Here is a 23169-nt window from a genome sequence, read left to right on the forward strand (position 1 = left end):
CCTACTACAAACATGAATGATCAGAGATGAGCCTCAGTTTTGCAGTGGAGATCTGAAGCACGTGTAATGTGTAGCAGAAGTATAGCAGAGGGTTGTAATGAAGTTGGTGATGGTCCCCTGAAGGTGCAGGGGACGCAGCTGCTGCACCCTGAAGTATTCATCCTGAAGCATGCATCTCTCTAGAGCTTTGAGGCAGAGAACAGAGCTGAGAGGCAGTTTGCCTTGGAAAGAGAAGCTCCCCTTTCTCTTTCTGATGCATCTGGAACAGTCCCAGAGCTACCACTCAGAGACGGCGCAATGCAATGCAATGCTTACTTTCCTTTGTGAAGGAAAGCACTGAAATTGCCCCCATTTTTGTACAAGTGGCAGGCAGCCGTGGACCCTAGATATTACTCCCACATCCACTTCTTTCTACATTTGAGTCTTAGCGTGGTTGGTGTGAAATGCCCTTTCCCGGAGGAGCACGGGTTGTGGGATGAGCTGCGGTGCAGCGGTTGCTGCTGGTTTGAAAAGCACTTAAATCCTTTGTGTCAGCTGTTCCCATCTGGGCTTCGGTGTGTGAGGGCAGCTGGGCATGGCTTACCCATGGGGCTGTAAACGCAGTGTTGTATTCGTCCCGTGGGTGTGATTGCCTGCCTCTCAAACAGCGATGCTGAGCAGAGCTGCCTTACAGCAGCCGACTCCTGATGGATGAGTGAAGAGGCAACGAGATGTTTTGACCAAACTTGGAGGTGGGAGGGCAAATATTCATGGTAGAAATATCATTTTGTCATATCGAAGATGGTTTAAAATGTGTGCAAAAGGACACAACGTTGGACTGTTGTAACTGATATTCTGTTGTTTGATTATTTTATTTTTTTTTAGGTTAAATTAAGAACTGTTGCTAACATGTTGAAACACGCTTTCTAAAGCAGATGTGTGCAAGTGATACCTACAGAAATTTGGGTTTCATAGCGAGCTCAGCTATGATTGATTAATGTTGTCATATTAGAATGTGTTGGTGGAGGAACACGATCAGTTACCTCACTCAGAAAGTTCAACCTTAAACCCAGAATTTTGCTTTACGCCTTTTAATACTGACTTTAAATATGACAACTTGGTTTGTACATGAATATTGCAGTATTTTATTTCCATATATTAAGAATAACATTTCCACTCAGGATAATGACTGCAGTTTTCCTGGGAGGGAGTGGTATGATTGTCATGACAATGTCATGTGATGGTAGAATTTCTTCATTGACGAATCTATAGTAGTTGTGTATACTTTATTTACCCATGTTTATGTTCCTACCAAAAAAAAAAGAAAAAACTAAACTAAAGGGTTTCTTTGTTGTTCATCTCCCTACTGAGATCTCTGTACTCCCAGTGCAGAGTTGGCTCTCACAAACTGAAATCCTCAGTGCTGTTTATACCACGGGACCACAGTCAGTGGTCAGAGGCATTGCTTTGTGGTATCAGCAGCACTGCAGGCCCATGTGGTTTATAACAGCCAGCTTCTAATGGTTGGGGTTGGCCATTGGATGTTCACACGATCTAATACAACCTGTGCTTAACGTGATTTGTGTAGAAAACGCATGTGACAGACCAGCACAACCTACAGTGTTTCTTTTATGTGGCCTTCTGAAACCAAAATCTGCTTTTTTAATCATTATGGGGGAGAGTGAGTGGGTCACGTTCCCTTTTTTTCCCCCCAAATGCCCCACTTGGTGCATGGGTCTTACTCTTCCTTGCCGAGGCTGACAGCCTTTTGGGGCATGGGATGGCAGACACCCAATGCTCTCACGTTTCTGTCACTACAATAGGTCATTCCAGTGTTGGAGGAGGCCACAAGTTTGCAGGTGTTTTGCTTCTGCCCACGAGTACACACAGCTGAGTGCTGGGCTGCTTTTAAGTATGGGGGATCTGTGTTTAGAAACATCCCAACTATTCCTGTCTTGTTCTAATTCAGCTGTGACTGTGCGTTGTCATCCATACCCATCAATATGAGAGAGGTATTTAGAATTGCCTTGTGTACTCTCTGGCGTTTATTACATCTTTCCAGGTCAATCATTCTTGCTGCCAGTCCAAATTATTGTACTTCATCTCCTTATAACAACCTTGGGCGTAACAAACTATTGACTGTTCTTAGGCAGTGGGGATAAATATTTCTTTCTTTTTCATGACTTTTTGTGACTGACTTTGGCTGTAAAACATTGTTTAACAGCGAGAGGGGTTTTTTATTTCCTTTTATTTCCTTTTTTTTTTTCTCCTTTGTTGTTCTGAGATGTGTAATTCTTTTATGGAGCTGTTTTTTTTATTATTTTTCCTAACATCGCTTTGTTCAACAATTAAATATTTAAAAAATTGTAATATTTGGACCAGATGTTGTGAATAATAGTAGATAAAGCTATTTTATTCTGTATTTTTAAAGCTGTTCGGTATAAATAAACACGGGCATAGATGCAGCTTGGCAGCATGGTGTTCATTGCTTCTGACATGTCCCCAGAGGAGACTCAGTGGGGAATCCAGGGGATGCCAAGTCCTCTGTCTCATCAGAGCAAGTACAGCTGCAGCTGCCCTCCTGACCCAGAGCTCTTACCACGAAGACTTGATTGCAAAGCGGTCAGGATCTTGGTTTGTTGGATGTATGTCTTAACCATTTGGGCAGCAAAACTGTGTAAAGGCATTTGTGTGCTCAGCACTGATGTTTTCCTGGGCAGTGTCCAGGCTGTGAAGCCTTTAGGGTTGGGTGTTAGCCTGAATTGCCCTCTGTGGCCTTGTGCCCCACGTGAGGGCTGCTGTTGACTGGAATGATCTGCAGGGGTGCTCACAGTGCTCGGGTGCCTGAGCTGCTGTTGATTTTGAGTTAATTTTAGGCTTTAGACCAACCTGAGAGCATCACAGGCAGCGAGTGACAGATGGGAAGAGCAGTGGCAAAAAGCCACCTGAATCAGCCACAGGAGCTGGGTGGGTTTGTGCCCACAAGCAGCAATGAAAACCACTCTTAATCCCAATTAATCCTTCATCTGACTGGGTCAGAGCTCTGGAAATCATTGGGTTTCCTCCACGTGCACTGCCTGAGTGCAAACACATTCAGCATCAGTCCATTCAGAATGGGCAGATTTATGCTGGGCCAGCTCTCAGGAGTGTTTTCAGAGGGAGACATCGGGCCCATCCTGAAATGGGGGCAGCAACCACAGCGCAAAGAAATCCCCGTTGGCCGTGAGCAGGAACCTTGAAACAAGAACATCCCCTTCCAGATGGTTCCTGGAGGCTGTGGGACAGCCAGCAGATGCTCCTGGGTCAACGTTTGGTATTTACAGACAATTAGCTCGGGGGTCTTCAAGCAGAAAACACTGGAGAGCAGCCAGGGTGTGAAAGTGAGTTTGGACGCGGGCTGGGCCTGGGAGGAAATAGGGGAATTCGTACTCTGGTTTGAATGCACAAACAAATCCCCCAAACCCAAAGGTGCAGAGGGCTCCAACCACATTCACTGCACAGTGTTCAGCACAGAAAAGCTGATAGAGCACTCAGTGCAGCACAGGGGAAACTTCAGCACAGTGGGGGCAGAATTTGGGGCCTTAATATTTTTCCCACACGAGTTCGGTTCCCATCGTGTTAACTCTCACTGCTGCAGGGTCGCTCACTGATTGTATTTTATTCCATCTATATTTTGCTCTGCTTGCTTCAGGAATAAACCCCTATTTCAGGCACCTCTGCAACACAGCCACAAAGGGCCTCTCAGCTCTGTCAGCCCCAGAGATGCTGCTGGAATACCAATAATCCCCCCATGCCCCCCCCCTTCCTGGCTGCTTTTGCCATGTCAGTGTTTCCCCACGCCAGATGGCTCCTCCTGAACTTCTCATATTTTATACACACATAACACACACACAAAAAAAAAGGCTGATTACAATCTGTGGTTGTGAAGAGCTGCTTGTTTTGCTAAAACCAGCTGTTTAGATGATTTCTTTGTTTCTCCCTTTTTTACCCCGGTGTGGGCTGTTTCTACTCAAAATTCCTTAAAAAGAAGAGGGGAAAGGAGGGGGGAAGAAAAGCCCAGGGAAAGCCACAAAGCAGTGGGAAAGGTCAGGAGCAGACAAAGGCCAGGCTGCTCCCACAGAATACCGAGTGCCTCCGTGCCCCCCCCTCAGCCCTCCCCCCATGACCATATCCCTGAATATCACAGGGTTTGGGGCATTTGAAGGCAGAAAGTGCTCACGAAGCCCCCCCCCCTATCCCCCTCCCCGGGAGTGTTGTGCACAAAGCTGGAGCTGAATGTGAGAGCGTTTCCAACCCGGATGCCTGGGATGGGGCATCCTTTGGGATTAGAGGTCTGGTGGTTGGGGTAGAGCGTGCAGGAGGGGACACCCAGTCCTGGCACCTGCAATAATGGGGCATCCTTTGGGAACTGCTCCTGGGAGCTGGGATGGGGTATCCCTTTGAGAGTCACTCGTGGGACGTGGGATAGGACTTGTCTGGGGAATGTAGTGCTGGTACCTGGGATGGGATATCCTTTGGAATCGCAGTCCTTGGCTTAGGGTGTGTTTTGGGAGTTCAGCCCTGGATGGAAAACTCAGTCCTGGTGCTGGGGATGGGGCATTCTCTGGGATTGCCATCCAGGTACCCGGGATTGGAAACCCAGTCTTGATACGTGGGATGGGGTAACTTGGGATTGCAGCCCTGGTGGGTGCTTGTGATGGGGCTCCTTTGGGAATGCAGTCCCAGGCTGCTCCCAGGTGCCCAAGCCACACTTCATTTGCGTCCATACTCCCACAGATGGGGCATCCTCTGAGTTCCCCCTCCTGCGCACCGCCCATCTCCCGGAGCCGGGCATCACAGTGCGCACCCTTAAACGAGGGAAGCTGTGGGCTCGCCAAGCGGGGACATTAGGCATGATAATGCTCGGGCTCCCTCCCACCCCCCCTCCCCGCAGCCCCGGCCGCGCTCCCCGCCCCGTTCCGCCCCTCTCCGCCCCACTGGGGGCGGCCCCACGCGGACAGCGGGCGCGGAGCAGCGCGGAGCAGCGCGGTGCGGGGCCGGTGAGTGCTGGAGGAACGGGGCGGCCGCGTTCTTATCCCCATCCCTCTGCCTTTCCCCATCCCTGTCCTCATCCTCATCCCCGAGGAGGAGGGTGGCTCTACATCCCCCACCCTTCCGTCGGTGTCATCTCCACATCGCTGCCTTCGCTCTCTCACTCGTGGAGCTGGCTGCATTAGCAGCGAGCACCCATCTGCGTGGTCCCAGCCCTGCACGCGATCCCTAACCCTAACAATTCCCCGCTGGTTCCCCTGTCCCCATGGCTGAAGCCCCCCTGCCCCCCAGCCCATTTCCCTGCAGCCCCAGTGGAGCTGCTGCCGACCAATGGCTCTGCACAGGGGGGGAATGAGCCCAAGCAAAGGGTCCGCTCTCTCATCCCTATGCCATCAGCCCAACCATCACCACCCGCTCCCCCCTCTCCCCTTGGCAGGACGGAGCTGAACAATAGCAGAGCTGGAAAACAATGGGACCGCCGCACCGTCACGCTTAGCTCGGGAGAAATCCCGGCTTGAAACCAACATTTGGGTCGGAGCTGGTGGGAACCATCATCGGAGCGCTGCTGGGATCTGCCTGGAGTGGGTGAGGATGTGCAGCCGGAGCCCATCGCCGTGCGGTGCCTCTCCCAGTGCCTAAAAGGGGATAATTGTCGCCTGCGGATGTTGCTCTGCTTCTGCATCGGGATCGATGGATGCTCTGATGCTGCGCTGCCCCGGGCAGGGTCAGGGCAGGAGGAGCAGCACGGGGTTGGGATATTCCCACAATCCCTCACTGTGAGACGGGAAAACGCTCAGCCCTGAAATCAGCGAGAAAACGTCCCCTAAAACTCACTTCTCTTTGCAGGAGCAGGGCTGCACTGCTTCTCTCCTGCTGAAAATATCGTATTGGGATATTTTGCTGTTTTTTCCCTCTTTTTTTTCTTTTAATGAGCTCCCCAGCAGCTCTGCAGAAGCAGCAGCTCGGTTGCCCTCCATGGGGGAGTAGAAGGGGCTCTGAGGGTCAGGAAGGGGATATGTAGGAGGGGGTCAGAAGGAATGGTGGCAGTGGCTGATGGGTTTTAATTGTAGGCAGACAACGCTGGTGCAGGGGCGCTGGTTTGATTAATACAGAGCATCAGTACAGCCCTCGGGCTGCCCTGAGTTCTCAGTCCGTGGCAGAGGTGAAGGAAACACATCAAAAATGGGGAAACTGAAGCACGGGGATGTCTGGAAAATCCATCCACGCCAACTGCAGAGGTTTGGGCAAAGGATTGGGCAACGTGTGCGTTTCCAGCCGCTCTGTTTGGCTCCTTCGCAGCGCTTCAGGTTTGCCAAAGCTGTAGCAGAAAATCCATAGGCTGAACGTTTTTGGGGGGATCTCTGTCAGCTGCCCACTCCTCTGCCCTCAGCCCGATGCCCTCGAGACCCAAAAAAGGAAGAAAGTGCCCCGTTCCTGGCAGCTCGGAAGGGGATGTGATGACGGAAGCAAAGGTGGCAGCGCTGCGGGGCGGTAAACAGGAAACCCAGCTCCACCCTGCAAGTGTTCGGGGGGGAAAAAAAACCCAAAACTGCTTTTGGGGGCACCCCTTCCACCTCAAAATGGGTGGGTTTTACTTATTTATTTAGCCCAGATTTTCCCCCATTCAAGGAAGCGAGGGGTCGGGCTTTGGCCCTCTGTATCGCTCTACACTCATTGGGGGTTTTTCTTTGTCCACTTTGGTATTTTTGGTGATGTTTTTGTGGGACCCAAGCGATGTTACCCCCCTTTAATGTTACTTCTGTCATCTGGAATGGATGAGCAAAGGACCGACTCCGCTCCACGCACCGCAGCTGCCGATGCTTTGGCTCATCCCAAATTCTGGTGCCACCAGCGTTCCCCTTCCCTATGTAATTCTCCACGCACACAGAGGACTGTTAATGTTTTTTCCCCCTTTTTCCCACTGTGATGAACCACGTGGATGGGGTGAAGGCCTTGCACTGATGTGGGGCTGCAACGCAGCTCTTCCGGAAGCGCTCAGCTTCGTCAGCTTTTCCACTGCAAGATGCAAACTCCTCAAGGGCGGGTTTCTCTTCTGCTTTCTGCTTTGCTTTTGCAAACGTTTCCCTGCATCGAAGCACAAATGTTTTCTGTCGCATGGTTTGTTTGCTGTAAGCTCAGGATGAGGAGCGGGGAGTGCTGCTGTGCTCAGGTTTTTGGTTTCCTCTGACACAAGTTTTGTCCTATGGCCTTGGTTGAATCACTCATCCCTCTGCGCATCGCTGTGGGTTCGGGGTTTTGTTTTTGCAGTAGAAGTTTTTTTTCTTGGGGCTTTGGGAGTGTGAAGGGATTGTGAAGCTCTGGGCAATGGGGGAAGTGGAGAAAATGGCAATTCATGCATCGAGTGCTTTTGCTGGCCTGGTGTAGGGAACCTGCTTTGGCAGGGGGTTGGACTCGATGATCTCTTGAGGCCCCTTCCAACCCCTACGATTCTATGATTTTCTCTTTCTGTGTGAGGAAGGGGAGAGGACCTCAGAAAAAGGATTTGTGCAGATACATGGGAAAAAGCAAGACCTGAAAAGTCACCTCTCATAGCCTAAAACTGCCCTGAAGCTGCACTTGAGCTTCTCTCAAGTTCTGTTTTTGCAGAGTGCCCCGAGTGAATGGGTGACCCCAGAGGTTTCACCCCAAAACTCATTTGATTCCGGTCTGAAGCTTCTGAAAAACATCCTCGTGTTTTAAAGGCCAAACCACTTCAAAGGTTGGGCTGCAGGCACAGTTCCTGAGGGTTTGCATGAGAGTGATGGGATACTTTGGCACTGGAGGGAATGCAGTAATTCAATGGATGTTGTATTAATTAAAAAAAAAAAAAAGAGGAAAAAAAGGCAAGAAACTGATGCAGCAGAGCTTCCTAACAAAGCTTTACAATAAATGGGAAAAAAAAAAAAGGAGCAAATCCCACTTATTTCCACCTGATCATCTGTGCACTCCATGGATGGAGGCTGCTCTAAATGCAAATGTTGGAGTAAGCGTATCTCCGCCGGTATTAAATTTTCAGTGGGTTTACAACAGTTCTCCCCTTATCTGATTTCCCCTCCTGCTTCCCCCGCCCATTGCTTCAGCTGGAGGAGCAGCATTTAATTTTCCCCACATCCGCAGCTGCTGCCCCAGAGCCTTTTCCCAAGGGCTCTCCTAAATCCAACCCAGTTTTTGTTTCCCATTGGCCATCATCGCGTACTGGGGATGTGATAACGTGGGGGTGATAACGCCTTTTGTCTCTTTGCCATTCAGTTCTCATGAAAGAGAAGTGTGAGGATGGAGTACAGCAGCTGTGAGGACCTGGTCCCCTGTGGGAAAGACAAATTCATCTCCAAGTAAGAGTGACAGCGGAGCTGTAACGCCCAAAGATGCGCACTGTTGTTATTTGCAAAATGGGGTTTTGGACTTTGAGGGAGAGCAACCCAAGTTGGGTGGGTTGTTTCCTTTGAGTTGGCTTCACCAACCGATTTGAAAACTCCATGTCTTTGAAATTTCTTTTGGAAACTCCATTTCTTTGCTCTTCTGGGGCAAAAAATGGCGACTTCCTCTTAACAAACCATCATTGCTCAAATCATCATTGCTCACTGTCATTGTTATACATTTGCAGCCAGAGTGGGGCTCAGACTTTTAATTTGAACATGAAGTCAGGATCTGGAGCCATGAGCCAAAAGGATGAACTTGTGATAACTTGTGACTCCAGCATGACCCAAGGGCTTCAATGCTCCTAAATTTTTCTTTTTCAGCCTTGTGACTGACTCCACCAAGGGCCCACGGGTCTTCTTAACTTCTTTTTGCAAGGCTGGAGAAGGGCACTGTTGCCCCCAAAACCACAGTTAACAATGGACAGCGGGGCACCTGGTAGAACCCACAGCAAATGCCCCTAAATAATGGAGAGAGGCAACAGAAGACCCACATTTTTCCAAATGAAGCCTTCATACTTGCTTTTCCTCTCCTCTTCTCAACTCCTCTTCTGTTCTCTTGCAGAAATGAGCTGCTGCTGCACTTGAAGACATACAATATCTACTACGAAGGGCAGAATTTGCAGCTGCGGCACCGGGAGGTGAGGAACCAGGGTGGGCACCAGACAGACTCCTCTCTGGCAGGAGAGACTCAGTGGAGAAACGATGACATCTGATTTGATTCAGGTTCACAAGGTCCTAAGAATGCCTGTTGGCAAAGTACATCAATATTTGCCGATTGAATATGGGTACATCCAAACAACTAAACCCACAAACCCCATAACTCTCCCACAGTAGCATGGCTGAGATTGGAAGGTACCTCTGAGTCCCTCTGGTCCCACCCTGATCCAACAGGATCACCAGAACTGGTGCCCAGGACCGCATCCAAGTGGGTTTGGAGATCTCCAAGGAGGAGACACCTCAACCTCTGGCACTGTACAGCACAGCAGTGCTCCTGTTGGTCAGGGGAATCTCCTGTGCTCCAGTCTGTGCCCAGTGCCTCCGATCCTGGCTCTGGGAAGCAGTGAAAGGAGCTCTGTCATCTCTGCACATCCCTGCAGGGATTTATGTGTGTGGGATCCCCCTCCCCAGCTCTCTCATAGCAGCCTCTAAATAGCAGAGATGCTTCTGTTCCTTGATCATCTTTATGGCCTTTTGCTGGGCTCTCACCTTGGGGCTCTCAACAGCTTTGCTCTGGGTATGTTCTGCCCCATCATCTAGATCCTTATCGAGGCTGTTAAAGGTCTGGACCCACTAGTGGGGTCAGCAGGAGCTGGAGGTGATCGATCATCCCTCTGTACTCAGCACTAGTCAGGCTGCACCTCAAATACTGAAATACTGCATTCAGTTCTGTGGCCCTGGAGCATGTCCAGAGAAGGGCAGTGGAGTTGTGAAGGGTCTGAAGTACAAATTTTACAGGATTGTTCAGTCTGGAGAAGAAGGAGGGTCAGGGGAGGCCTTATTGCACTCTACAACACCCTCACAGGAAGCTGTGGTGAGGTGGGGTTGGCCTTTGTTCCCAAGTAACAGCAATAGGATGAGAGATGATGGCCTTAAGTTGCACCAGAGGACGTTCAGGTTGGATGTTAGGAAACATCTGTTCTCTGAAAGAGTAGTGATGCACTGGCACAGGATGTCCAGGGACGTGGTGGAGTCACTGTCCCTGGGGGTGTTTCAGAACTGTAGAGATGTGACACTTGGGGACGTGGTCTGTGGGCAAAGTGGGATGGGTTGGGCTTGGGGATGTTAGTGGTCTTCTCCAACCTTATTGATTCTCCACGTGGGCATGGTGGAGCTGGGTGGATGGTTGAACTTGATGATCTTGGAGGTCTTTTCCAACCTTAATGATGTTATGATTCTATGATTGACCCCTGGGATACACCGCTAGCATCCAGACTACCACTATCCTTCACACCATAACCACCACCCCTCACCCCTCTAGTTCCCAGCCCTCCTTCCACCCACTTTCCTGCTGTTCCTCCACAGTTGGGGTTTTCCTGGGACTCGGGTGGGCCATGCCCATCCCTCTGCTCTTTGCAGGAGGAAGGTGAGCTGATTGTTGAGGGGCTGCTGAACATCTCGTGGGGCCTGCGGCGTCCCATCCGCCTGCAGATGCAAGATGACAACCAGCGCATCCGCCCGCCGCCCTCCTCCTCCTCCTGGCACTCTGGGTGCAACCTGGGGGCTCACGGGTGAGTATAGAGATGCCCCAAGCCACAGCATGCAGCCACTGCCTGGGTGCAATCCCAATGAAATCATTTGCATCAAGGTTTGCTCATGCAGTAACGACTGTAATAGATGGTTTCTCCTAATGAAGGTGAGGCCCCAGGGCAGTAAATATTTGCTTTTCACCTCCACAGCACACAATGACTGCACTCAACGGTGATTCCACGGTGCATTCACTCATTGCTTTGTGCAGGAAATCTTGTTTTTTCCCCCAGCATGCAATATGCAGAGGGGCTGTTGCAAAGTGGAGTCCCATGGTTTTACTCTGCAAAGACCCCAAGGCGCTCCTCCAAAAAGTCTCAGTTTCCACTTGAAAGCACACCGTATTTTACACTGAATTTTAATCTGAGTGCAGGCAGTTTCTCCAGGACAGTTTCAGAGTTTTCTCCAGGTTTTTGAGCACCCGTGGGACCCTATGAAGTGACCAAGAGCAACGTTGCCATGGGTCGCTCTGCTGTGCTTTTTGCTCATCTCATAGACATCTGCAAATAGAAAAAACAAATGCACGATCTGGGGGTTCTTAATGCTCTGTGCAGAGACCACACAGGAGGTTACCGAGTGCTTTGCCATGTGTGGATCCGTGTGAAGGGGGTGGTTGTACTGCTCAGAGCATCAGCCTCGTGCAATTGGGTGCACTCAGCTTTGGGCAAGTTGGGGTGCAGAGCTGTGAGATGGACAGGTTGAAAAACCACAAGCCACGGGGGAAGTGCTGCTCTCCAGTAGTGGGTGGGATACCTTTGTTTCCCAAAACCACAATGTGAGGCTCAGAGGCAAAACTATGTTATTTCCAATTCTTCATTTTACAAGGTCCGTGCTGAAGCCCAGCACCTTGCCAGACATCCAGGTGACAGATGTGGATGCCACAGTGAACACAGAGAGTACCAGCAGCAACACGGGTGAGGATGAGTTGGGTTTGTCTGTGCTGCCTCCCTTATCACCCAGTTTTATTTGCAAAACTCAAAAACTGGCGTTTTGTTTTTGGTATAAACCAGCGTCCCCCCTCTCTCAAACCATTTCCAAAGTGCTCCCATTGAATCGCAGTGACCCAAAACCCTTCCAAAGAGTTTCCTCGGGGAAATACCACTGGTGGATGTATGGGAGAGGAGGATGGAAAGCAATAGGGGGATGGAGCACGAGGCCTCGTGGGAGCACAGGGCAAAGGATGTTGCTGCTTCCCCTTCCCAGCAGCTCCTCTTTGACGGAGGAATAATAAGCGCCGTTGTGAAGTGCCGTTACCATGGGGAAGTCAACATTTCTGGAAAGTTTTTTTCCTCCCCACGGCGTTGCTGCGTGGACTGAGGTCAGACTTGAGGGCTTTTCCTCCCTGCAGAGTGCTCCCTGCCCTGGGGCTTCCTTAATCCCCCCCCAGGACTGAGACCTACCATCCGCTCTCTAACTTCGCTCTCTGGTTTTGAAATGGACAGCAACAAATGGGACACCAGAAAAAATCTCCTTATGAATTTTCCCATTCACTCCAGGCATTTTGCACGTGTTCCTTGCTGGATTTTTTTTTGTTGAGCTGATATGGAAATATACCCTAGAGACAGAAAAGAGTCAGATAATCCTTTCAGCTTTGGGCTTCGCTGCTCATCCGCTTCCGAGCCGGGGAGGAGCTGAGCCCTTGCAATGCTTTGAGATCTGCAAAAGTCCTCGTCCTGCTTCCCCTTCATCCCCCCCCCCCCCCCCCCCAGGACTGAGACCTACCATCCGCTCTCTAACTTCGCTCTCTGGTTTTGAAATGGACAGCAACAAATGGGACACCAGAAAAACTCTCCTTATGAATTTTCCCATTCACTCCAGGCATTTTGCACGTGTTCCTTGCTGGATTTTTTTTTGTTGAGCTGATATGGAAATATACCCTAGAGACAGAAAAGAGTCAGATAATCCTTTCAGCTTTGGGCTTCGCTGCTCATCCGCTTCCGAGCCGGGGAGGAGCTGAGCCCTTGCAATGCTTTGAGATCTGCAAAAGTCCTCGTCCTGCTTCCCCTTCCTCATTTTGCTCTGCCTGTGAACAACTCTTTTGTTTTTTATTGCCCTGGAGACCTGTTAAAGATTGCTGGCTGATATCCGCAATGCATTGCCTTGTAGAAATAACCCTGCTGCTACTTTCAGCATAAGATGTGACTCACAGAAAGAAGCCTTCATTGTCTTTATCTCCAAAATCCTGCAAAATCAGTGCCTAATGTGCATGCACAGCTCCTCGTGAGTGCTTAGTCACTGGTGTGCATCCGAAACGGCGCACACAGGAGATTGTCTCGGCGCAGACATGCTTTGAATTAAAACACCAGCTTGAGCTGGAGGGGTTCATTAAAAATGGATGAAGGGTGAGTTTATAATAATCTGGATGCGGGCCAGTCTTCATGCTGAGATCTGAGGCTTCGGCCTCGTTTTCTTGCTCTCGTCAAGGGAAAATAAAAAAAAAAAAAATTGAATGATGGAGAAGTGAGTAAGGTGCTCGAGTCCCCAGGAGGCGAGGCATTATCCAGGTGGTGGCGTGGATGGATGCAGTGACTGTGAATTAACAGCTTCCTTATGGAGATGGGGGAGAGTAAATCCTTTGGGAGATTTGTCTATCTTTTGGGGCTGTTTTGCCTCGCAACTCGCATCATGACAATTCCATCAGGGTCCCCGCTGCTTATCACTTGATTATTGGTTGATCCTATCAGCTATTGGTTGACTCCACTGGTTGTCGGTTGACCTTGTTGGTTGTGAGTTGACCCTGTCGGTTATTGGTTGACCTTGTTGGTTGTGAGTTGACCCTGTTGGTTATTGGTTGACCTTGTTGGTTGTGAGTTGACCCTGTTGGTTATTGGTTGACCTTGTTGGTTGTGAGTTGACCCTGTTGGTTGTTGATTAACCCCATTTATTATTACTGGTTGACCCCACTGATTATTAGTTGACCCTGTTGGTTATTGGTTGACCCAAAGCAGAGCAAAGAAGTGATTTCTGCCCAACTTGTACAGGGAATTGTCTCTCTGTCTGCCTGCCTGCCTGTCTGTCCTCAGCCCCATCCTGGCTTTTCCAGGCACCACAAGGCTACAGCCAGAAGATCCACCACAGCTGCTGCGCACACGGAGTGACGTGGGTGTGCGACGTCGGGGCAGCTCCCGTACCCCCAGCGAGCAACGCCGCATCCGTCGCCACCGCTTCTCCATCAACGGGCACTTCTACAACCACAAGGTGAGACCCAGTGATCCATCCACTGGCACCGAGGATGGCATTTTGGTTTTCACTCATAGGGGTGACACACATCTTGTGCCCTACAGACATCTGTGTTCACGCCGGCGTATGGCTCCATCACCAATGTGCGGATAAACAGCACAATGACAACCCCGCAGGTGCTCAAGCTGCTGCTCAACAAGTTCAAGGCAAGTGGGGGAGATCCCTGCGCTGGGTATTGTGGGGAGTTTGAGTCCCATGAGAGAGCAAAACAATGGGATTTTCTGTTTGTTTGTTTGAAAAATCCCGAATCCAACTGCAACTTGATGTCTGTGCTCAGATTGAGAACTCGGCGGAGGAGTTCGCGCTCTACATCGTGCACACCAGCGGAGGTGAGGCTCCAGGTGGGCCCCAGCTCTGGGGCAGCTGAGCCCACTGGTGGCCTTGCTGCCATAAAATCAGTGCTTTTGGTATTGCAGAAAAGCAGAAGCTGAGGGCCACCGATTACCCACTCATCGCCCGCGTCCTGCAGGGCCCTTGTGAGCAGGTCTCCAAGGTCTTCCTCATGGAGAAGGATCAGGTGGAGGAGGTCACCTATGATGTGAGTTTTGCCTTGGGGGAATTTTTTTGCCTTTGAGTGTCTCCACGGGTTGCATGGGCTTGAAAATGCACCTCCGAAAAGGGACTTTGCAGCAATTGCAGTCCCTGGGCATGCATCCAGGCTGGGCCAGGTTCTGAGCACCTGATAGAGCTGTGGGTGTCCCTGTTCATTGCAGGGGAGCTGGACCAGATGGCCTTTAAGGGTCCTGTCCAACTCAAAGGGTTTTACAATGCTTTTCTTCCCACGTGCACGTTCCTAGGCTTCAAAGCATGGCAGGTGACCAAGGAGCTGCTTTCTGCAGACTCTCAGCTTTGCAAAACCTCCTGCTGGCATGGACCTGTTCATTTCCAGGAGGAAGGAGAGAGCCCTCCCACATCCTCCCACCATCTTGCAATGTTTGGTGCCACTTTCAGAGTTTTCTAAAAGCTCATTCTCTGCTTGAGGAGCAGCTGAGAGCAAAGGGACCCTGCTGTGATGGTGGAGGTTTCTTAAGGCCAGTGGGAGAAGTAGCACTTGTGGCCATGCAGAATTCCTTTTTCTTGCCTTCATTTGACTTTGCAGAAGGATGGAGAGCAGCCTACTGGGCAGAGGAGATAGGAAAACAAAAGCCAAGCAGGGAAAGGCAGTTCCTGTATGCAGGGGGATACAGAGCTCCCCTCTTTTTGCATCTGCTGTGCTCCATCTGCCTCCCATCTCCCAGATCTCTCAGCTCCACATCCTCTGGTGCAAATGATTTCTTTTTTCCCAGCTGGGGAAAGCACTGCTCGTGGGAATCAGCTCTGCTGTGCCATCTGCTGGCTCGCTCGCACCCCTGGTGTGGCTTTGCTCCTATGTCAGAGCGCAGATGAGGCACTTTGGGCGTTTGGGTAGAAATAGCACTGTTGGGAAGTGCGTGTGTCTCTCCCTTGATGTGAAGAAACCGGGTTCGGAATGACGAAGTGATGTGGAGATTTCCCTGCGTGTCTCTGCTCCACAGGTGGCACAGTACATCAAATTCGAAATGCCCGTCCTCAGGAGCTTCATCCAGAAGCTGGAGGAGGAGGAGGACCGTGAAGTGAAGAAGCTGATGCGCAAGTATGCACACTGTGCCCTGCACAGAGGTGCTGAGCTTAAAGGCCACAGCTGAGGGGCTTAGCTGGGGGCCAAAAACTCATTTGCAAGGCAGGAAGCATCCCTTATGCGTGCACAAGCTGTTGCTTTTTGCATTATCCAGAGCTTTCTTAGCAGTTTGGATGAAAAGAGCAGCTTGCTGCTGCTGCAAAAATGCTGCTCTGGAGCCAATCCCTGCAATAACCCCGGGCTTTGGTGCAGTGTCAGCTCCCAGCACAGCGTGCTCCCCCGGGGCAGAGCTTGGCTGCAGTCTGTGCACGTCCCATCAGGAGGTCTGGGCTTCTTTGCAGCGATGAAATGATCCCAGTCCCAGCATCTCTGACCTCTGCTTGAGCAGATGCAGTGGGGAGCTTGGAAGCACTGGGAGTCTCAGCTCCATTTGCTTTGAAGAGCACTCAGAAAGGAAAGGAGGCACGCCAATCGCTCCAAAACCCTGACATTCGTGGGTTTTTCTGTATATAAAAACAATTAAAAAGCGATTTTATTGTTCCAGTTTAAAAAGGATAAGGCTCAAAAACAAATCAGTGTTCTATATTACCGGTGGGAAACTGAACTTTTGACATTATACTGAGAAAAATGGGTTGTTTTGGGAAGCCAGTCCTACATAATGCTGTGACTGTCCATAAAGCAGCAAGCACTGATTTCCCAAAGCCACTCTTTCTCAGCTCAGCTCTCTTTGCTTTTCCCTTCTCCTTTCCAGGTATTCCATCCTTCGGCTGATGATTGAGCAGAGGCTGGAGGAGATCTCTGAAGGCCCAGCGAGGCTGTGAGCGCAGCTCTCTTTGCAAGAAGACTGCATGAAGGCCATCCTGCACCAAACCCTACATTCCCACCACTTGGGGAGCATCAACCAGGAGCTGTCCCATCCTTCTAAGTCGGGCAGGATGTAGCTGCTGCCATGCCATGCCCAGATGTCACCCCAAAAATTTCCAGCCCGTGCAGTGCCGGCACACTCAGGGTAGCCCCGTCCCATGCACAGGACTTGGCAGCTTCCTTGCAGCATCCTTGGAGGGCTCTTCTTCTGCAGATGCTTGTTCTGCTCCTTGCTGGATGCAGAGAGCCATGTGCAGGGCTCTCCCAGTGGCACAAAACTCAGATCCTTGCAAAAACAGAGAAAAAGAGAAGATTGGGGAGCAGGGCGAAGCTGTTGCACGAGGGCGTGAGAGGGGCTGCAAGTGCTCAGCAGCAATAACCCAGGCTCAGTTGGCTGCAGTTCCCCCATGCAGTGCCTGGAGGAAGCCAAACAGCACAAATGATTCCTCTTAGAGAAAGAAAAAAATATATATGTATTTTAAAAAAGCACATTTGTCTTCCAATAATCCACAGGTGATGGGAAGCTTTTGTACAACCCCAAAGGACCTCTGAGAACTGCTTTCTTCCACTTTTGCCATGGAAAGCAAAACGAGATTGAATGTTGGACTTACAGTGAAAGAGTTTTCCAGCACGTTTCTCCCTTAAGCCTGCAATCTGGTTGTTTAACCCTCCTCCCCGTTTCTAATTTGCACTAATTATACTGTGGGATTCAAAAAAGAAACCACCACACACATGATGTCAAAGCTCTCTGGTAGCTGTACCGTGCCAAATCGCGCTCACCGGAGCAACGGCGGTGCTGAGCTGCCCCTGAGAGACTGCTGTAAGGAAACTGGAGCAGCACAGGGACTCTCTGAACTCATCTCATTTTTTTCAGGGGGATTTTAGCGTGTTTGTGCATTGAAACTGGGTCTGGGTCATGTTCCTCCTTGTGTGTGAGGATGGTGGGAGGGGGTTGAGACAGAAAAAGGTTTATTATGCCAGGCTTAATCCTCTCTCCGTCCATGCTAAACCAGCAATATCTATTTTATACCTCGATGTGAACTAAAACTCTGACTTCCTCCCACTCCTGAGCATTTTGTAATGTATCTTTGTTAACATTTTTTGTTGTTGATGATGTTCATGGTACCTTTTACACTTTTAACACACGTTACAGGAATTATTGTCCGGTGTCAAAAGTGTTTTATGTATTTGGAGGACGACTGTGGCGTTGCTTTGTTTATTAACAAGAAAACCAAAACGTGTAGCAACTTAATACAGTAGGAAAACACACAAGTTAGAGCCAGTTTTGTTCAGAACAAAGCACTTTGTGGATGTGGTTTATTGGGCATGGTGGGGATGGGTCAACAGTTGGAACTGGTGACCTTGGAGGCCGTTTCCAACCTTGATGATTCTGTAAGAATGGTAGGTATGGGTCAATGGCTGGACAATCGTGACCCTGGAGGTCTTTCCCAACCTTTACCTTAATATTCAATGATTCTATGGGCATGGTGGGGATGGGTCTATGGTTGGACTTGATGGTCTTGGTGGTCTTTTTCCATCTTAGATGTCTTTTTCCAACCTTAATGGTTCTCTGATTCTCTTCCAGAATGTACAATTCACCTCTGAAGCGAGGCTCATGTCCTGCTCAGACTTGTTTCAACCCACTGACATTTTCAACCTTGTTTTTTCGCCTCCCAGAGGCTGAGCTCTCTGAAAGCCACCGTCACCGTGTTGCCCATCCCATTGAAAACAATTTATCCCTCCCTGTACAGGAGGGGAATCGTGTGACGTTGGCTCTGACCAGCAATGCTTTATCAGCTGGGAAAATCCCAGTGTGAGCTGAGCTCCGTGTGTGCAGACAGGAGGAGGCTGTGGCTGCATGGTAAGGGCAGTGCATCGCTGGATGGCACAGCAGAGAGGGGTGAGAAATCTTGGGGATGGAGCTGGGGGATCTGCAGGTTTGCAGCATGCACCAGAACTGGGGATTGGGGTGGGAAGAGCAACCCAGTATTACCTGCAATGTGATAAGTAAGTGTGGATGCTGCAGGGATGATAATAGTAATAGGATGGAAAAAAAAAGAAGGAAAAAGGAAGCTTTCACTTGTCTGTTTTCTCTTTTTTCTTTTTGTTTCCATATCTGCAAACATCTGGAATGGGAGCTTGTACCTAACTTTCTTTAAAGCAAAAAGAAGAGTTGACGCTACACTATTTGGAGGAACTCTTAACAGTGCCGAAGGTGGATAATTTAATTAATTAAGTCCTTTTTGTTTTGAAAGCTCTGTGTTTGCACTGCCTCTCATGTGTCAGCCTTGGCGGGGGGAGTCATTTCTGGCACCTTCTATCAGGGGAAATGCTGATGCAGGGATGCTCCATTGGCTTTCACTCAATCAGGGCCATGGGCCTCTGCCTTTTCAAATGGCTTTTGTCAACACAGCTCAGCGATGGCTCAGCAGCTTTGGCACAATCAATCTATTTGCTCAGCCACAAGGGCTGATGGAGTGATACGGGGCCAGGGGGGAGGGGAGTCATCACTGCTGCTTTTCACTGGGCTGCAAAAACCAAGTTGCAACCTCACTGGGACACTTGGGAGCGTTCGCATCACAAGTCAGCACCATGGGAGTTTGCAACACAATGCCAACGCTGATCTTATGTGCATCAAATACATTGAATGTGGTAAGTGGATTCAATAGCAAGGTAAAGAATAGGTTCAATGTATCAAACATATAGAGGCATCCAAGGCCAGGTTGGATGGGGTCCTGATCAGCCTGATTTAGTGGCTGGTAACCCTGCCCATGGCAGGAGGGGTTGGAACTCAATGATCTTACATGTTCCTTTTGACTTTAAGCCATTCTATGATTCAAAGAAATATATTGGATGTTCTTGTTCATGGCAGGGCAGTTGGACTAGATGATCTTTAAGGATCCATTCCAACATAAAACAGTTTATGATATCTTTGGATATATTAAATGGATCAAATACATGAAATCATAGAATGGCTTGGGTTGGAAGGGACCTCCAAGATCATCTATTTCCAGCCCCTTTGCTATGTCAGGGTTGCCAACAACCACCAGATCAGGCTGCCCACTGCCCCATCCTGCCTGGTCATGAATACCTCCAGGGATGTGACATCCACAACCTTTCTGGGCAACCTGCTCCAGCACCTCATCAGTTGAGCCAATTAACATTAAATGTATATAAAACATAGCGTCTCTCCTCTGAAGATAGGGTGAGGGGGCATGGGTGATTCAGGGTAAGAGAAGTCTCTGGGGGACACCTCACTGCAGTCTTCAGGTTCTTAAAGAAAGCTTATAAACAAGATGGAAACCAACTTTATATACGTTCTGATTGAGACAAGACAAAGGGAAATGGTTTTAAACCAAAAGAGGAGATGATTTAGTTGGATGTTAGGAAGAAAAATTCACCATGAGGGTGGTGCCCTGGCACTGCTGCCTGGAGGAGCTGTGGATGCCCCATCCCTGGAGATGCTTGAAGGCATGGATGGGGACCTTGGCAGCCTGAGGTGGTGGGAGGCAGATAGGCCATGGTAGGGAGTGGGATGTTCTTTAAGAACTCTTTCCACCCATTCTCAAGCCACCATAACCCTTCCTTGCAGGTTACACAGGATGCGGCCCCGTGATGCCTGGTGTTGGGTGGCCATGCTGCTGCTCGCCCTGTTCAGCAGCACTGCTGGAGGCCGACGTGGAGCTGGAGGAAGAGCTGGGGGACGAGGAGGAGGAGGAGGAGGAGGAACTGGTGGAGGAGGAGGAGGGCTACGTGGGGGCTTTCGGTCCATATCCCGTGGAGGCAGCACCTCAGGGCGAGGCTCCAAGATGGCGAGTGCCATCGCAGCCGGTGCTGCTGCAGGGTATGGCATGGGGCTCCTGGGGCGCCCACGGCCCTCCCGTCTTGGTCATGGCCCCCCAGCCCAACGACAGCCCCCACCAGCTGGGGGGTTTCATGCTGCAGCTTGGCCAGAGCTGGGGGCCAAGCGGGGACCCCCCAGCAGGGCCCCCAGGGGACCATGCAAAGGCATTGTCCCCGCTCTACTGCTGGCAAACGCCGTCTGCTGGATCAACTATGGGATGTGACACTGAGAGTTGACACGAGGAGGGGGCACAGCACCCTCCAAGATGAAACCATGGGCGTTTGGTGGTGTGTGGCTGTGCTGGGAGGTGGAAGGGGGATTGGGGAGGGGGGAGATGCTCTGCTGCCATCTCAATTCCTTGGGACCCTCCGCCAGCAGCCAACCCCATGCTTATGGCAACCTTGGGATCCTGCAAACCCATCAAGCACATGAAGAAATCAAGCCCACAAGGAAATTTCAGTATTTCTACCCACACTTGGGGCTGACACAGCTGGATCGACCCCACCGGCCTCGGTGCTTGTTCTGGTTTTGCATGGCATGGCAAAACCAGGAAAGATGTTGTGAAAAGGCGTTTCTTTCCCCAAAGAAGAGCACTGGGACTCAGCTGTGGACACAGGGCTCCAAAATGGACCCCTCCAACTTGCAATAAAGTTTGCTTTGAAGACAGCCTCTTGCTCCAGTTTGAAGTATAGGGGCATCTTGTATTGGGCTGCAAATTTTCCCGTTATGGGGGGTTTTACACTATATCAATTGTATTTAGCACTGGGAGTAGCCCTGCAGTTCTAAGTGATGTTGCAGGGAGAGTGACTCCAGCAGTGACAAAGTAGGACCCAATCTGTCCCAGCCTTCAGCTGCCCAAAACACAGGCACCTGTTTGTCACTATGTCCCTGGGCTCTGGGACTCCAAGGTTTGCCCTCTGCAGATGTTTCAGGTTTTCTTTCCATTCAGTTCTTCCCAGAAGGGAAACTGTTGCAAATCCTCTCAGATGTACAGAGGAAAGAGGGAGTCTTTCACCTCTGGGCCCTACATTTTCTCTGTTCCTTCTCTTGGATGGTCAAACTTCCCCAAAATCCCAGTCGAGCCACAGCAGTTGATAGCAAAGCAGAAGTGAGCAAAACATGGGGGCTGCCCCATTGTCACTTTCCTGCAGGTGTTGGTTTTTATTTCCCCATTGTTCCTATATAAAATAAGCAATGAGCTCCAGTTTTGCATCTTCCTGCTCATATTTTGCATCCATGCTATGGTTGAGCAGACAGACCACGCTGCAAAGCGTCCTCCACTCACCTCTCTGATTTGCAGCCTGAACTCAGAGATGCTGCAGCTCCAGTCCCACCTTTTTTCTTTGCTTCCTCCCTTTGCAGGAGCATGCAGTACACGAGGACATGCTTCAAACCTCCTGCAACTCAATACAAGCAATTGCACGAGAGGTCAGGGCATTTGCATGAGTTTTGCTCTGAAATTTCAACACGTGAGACTTGAAAGCTGCCTGGGGTGTTTGGTGACAATTTGGGAACACATGCATTGCACAGCTATCTCCAGAGCTGCTGCTCGGAGCTGGGGCACAGCTCAGACAGGAGATGGAGCTGTTGGCCACTCGGTAGGGCACATCCCCAGCACATCCCTGCCCAGCTCTGTGGAAACTCACACCCCAAATACTCTTTTTGCAGGATATGTTTGTTTTTTAAGGCAGAAAAACGTGCTGTGTGCTTTCCTGCATGCTTATTTGTCAAAATGAAGGACTCAGCTTAATGAAGAGGTATTGCTCAGAGCAGAAGATAACCCCAGCCCTTAACTTCTATGAACTTCGGGCCTTATTTCCCTCCTAACAGGCAGTAGATCTGAACGTTTCCAGCTTGCCTGGCAGCACAGCCCCATGCACACTGCAGAATTTGCAGTATTTCACCAATGAACTGAGCTCTGTGTGGGCATGGAGGGTGGGTATGCTTTTTATGAGCCTCCTCCGAGCATTGCTCATTGTTTCCATCTATCTCAGTGGGGCTGAAACGCCATTGTGTTCTTTGAGTGAAGCACAGGAAGGAATTTTGGGTTTTTTTGGGGTGGAAATGAGCACTTTGTGAGCTCAGTCCTTCCCTACAGGAGCATGGGTGTGCACCCTATTGCCATGCTCACATTGTCAGCACCAATGGCAGAGCCAACAAATCCATAGGGGTTTCTGTACCCCAAATCCACCTCTTCACCACCGCTTTTTGCACTGCTCTGGCACAAGAAGGATGCAGTGTGTGAGATCGTGGTTTGATCTTTTCTTCCCCTTACTTTTGAAACCAGCTTCAAAGAACAAACCCTGCTCAGTTCCTGACTGCCATCTGAACATTCACCCCACCCACTGCTCCTCTTACCGATAATCAGAGATAATGTGATGATGCCCATTTCTAATTAGCTGCCTTCAAGAAGAAAAGCTTTTATTTTCCTATTCCCAAACACCTATGGGAACTCCAGATCCCCACGATGGACTTCTTGTGGTTTCCAAGCTGTTTGCACTCAGGAGTAATTATCTGTTTAGGGCCTAATTGTTCTTTTTTTTTTTTTAATTTTTCCTGGCAAAAATACAAAAAGGAGTCACTTTGGGGGTTTTCTGACACACCACTTGTTAGACCAACACTTATAGTGTCCTTGAGGAAGAAGATTACTGCAGCACAATTAATAGGATAGAATCACAGATTCCTAGAATTGCCCACCTTGGAGTGGGACCTGTAAGGATCATTGGGTCCAACTCCCAGCTTGCTCAAACCAAATCACTTCAAACAAAAGCACCATTTGGCCGAAGTCCCAAACTCTTCACTCTTTCATTGTAAGTTTTGCAATATTCCAGGTAATCCATGCTGGGTTTTGCATTATGGGAGAAGAACACGAGGTTTAAACGGGGAGAAGTTCAAATCCTCAACTGCTGTATTGGCTTTAGTAGAAAATGGCTGTTGGATGGCACTGAAAC

The 23169-nt window shown here is 49.9% G+C and overlaps 1 protein-coding gene and 1 long non-coding RNA gene across 3 annotated transcripts; both read left to right on the plus strand.

The window, feature by feature from the left end:
• Positions 1–4943: 4943 nt before the first annotated feature.
• RASSF2 (Ras association domain family member 2) lies at positions 4944–16670 on the plus strand. 2 transcript variants are annotated; one of them, XM_065745161.1, is made up of 12 exons: positions 4944–5018; positions 5447–5595; positions 8260–8342; positions 8992–9067; positions 10506–10657; positions 11499–11587; positions 13717–13871; positions 13958–14059; positions 14191–14242; positions 14330–14451; positions 15428–15525; positions 16262–16670. In XM_065745161.1, the coding sequence occupies exons 3-12, from the start codon at positions 8284–8286 to the stop codon at positions 16329–16331; spliced, it is 975 nt and encodes a 324-aa protein (XP_065601233.1). In that variant the 5' UTR covers positions 4944–5018; positions 5447–5595; positions 8260–8283; the 3' UTR covers positions 16332–16670. The 2 variants fall into 2 exon arrangements, with proteins under 2 accessions (XP_065601233.1, XP_065601234.1); XM_065745162.1 differs by lacking the exons at positions 4944–5018; positions 5447–5595 and having other exon boundaries at positions 7957–8342.
• Positions 16671–16696: 26 nt separating this feature from the next.
• LOC136054100 (uncharacterized) lies at positions 16697–20878 on the plus strand. Its single transcript, XR_010622710.1, has 3 exons — positions 16697–18244; positions 18513–18589; positions 19967–20878. It is a non-coding gene; the product is annotated as an uncharacterized LOC136054100 (long non-coding RNA).
• The last annotated feature ends 2291 nt before the right edge of the window (positions 20879–23169 follow it).

Source organism: Cyrtonyx montezumae, unplaced genomic scaffold (assembly GCF_038088225.1).
Source record: "Cyrtonyx montezumae isolate F1298 unplaced genomic scaffold, pur_monq_1.0 scaffold_33, whole genome shotgun sequence".
NCBI lineage: Eukaryota > Metazoa > Chordata > Aves > Galliformes > Odontophoridae > Cyrtonyx > Cyrtonyx montezumae.

Coding starts and splice junctions, on each gene's coding strand:
- RASSF2 (XM_065745161.1), top strand. CDS start 8,284: ATGGAGTACAGCAGCTGTGAGGACCTGGTCCCCTGTGGGAAAGACAAA. Junction 13,872..13,957: donor GGCACTTCTACAACCACAAG/GTGAGACCCAGT, acceptor TGTGCCCTACAG/ACATCTGTGTTCACGCCGGC. Junction 14,452..15,427: donor TGGAGGAGGTCACCTATGAT/GTGAGTTTTGCC, acceptor TCTGCTCCACAG/GTGGCACAGTACATCAAATT.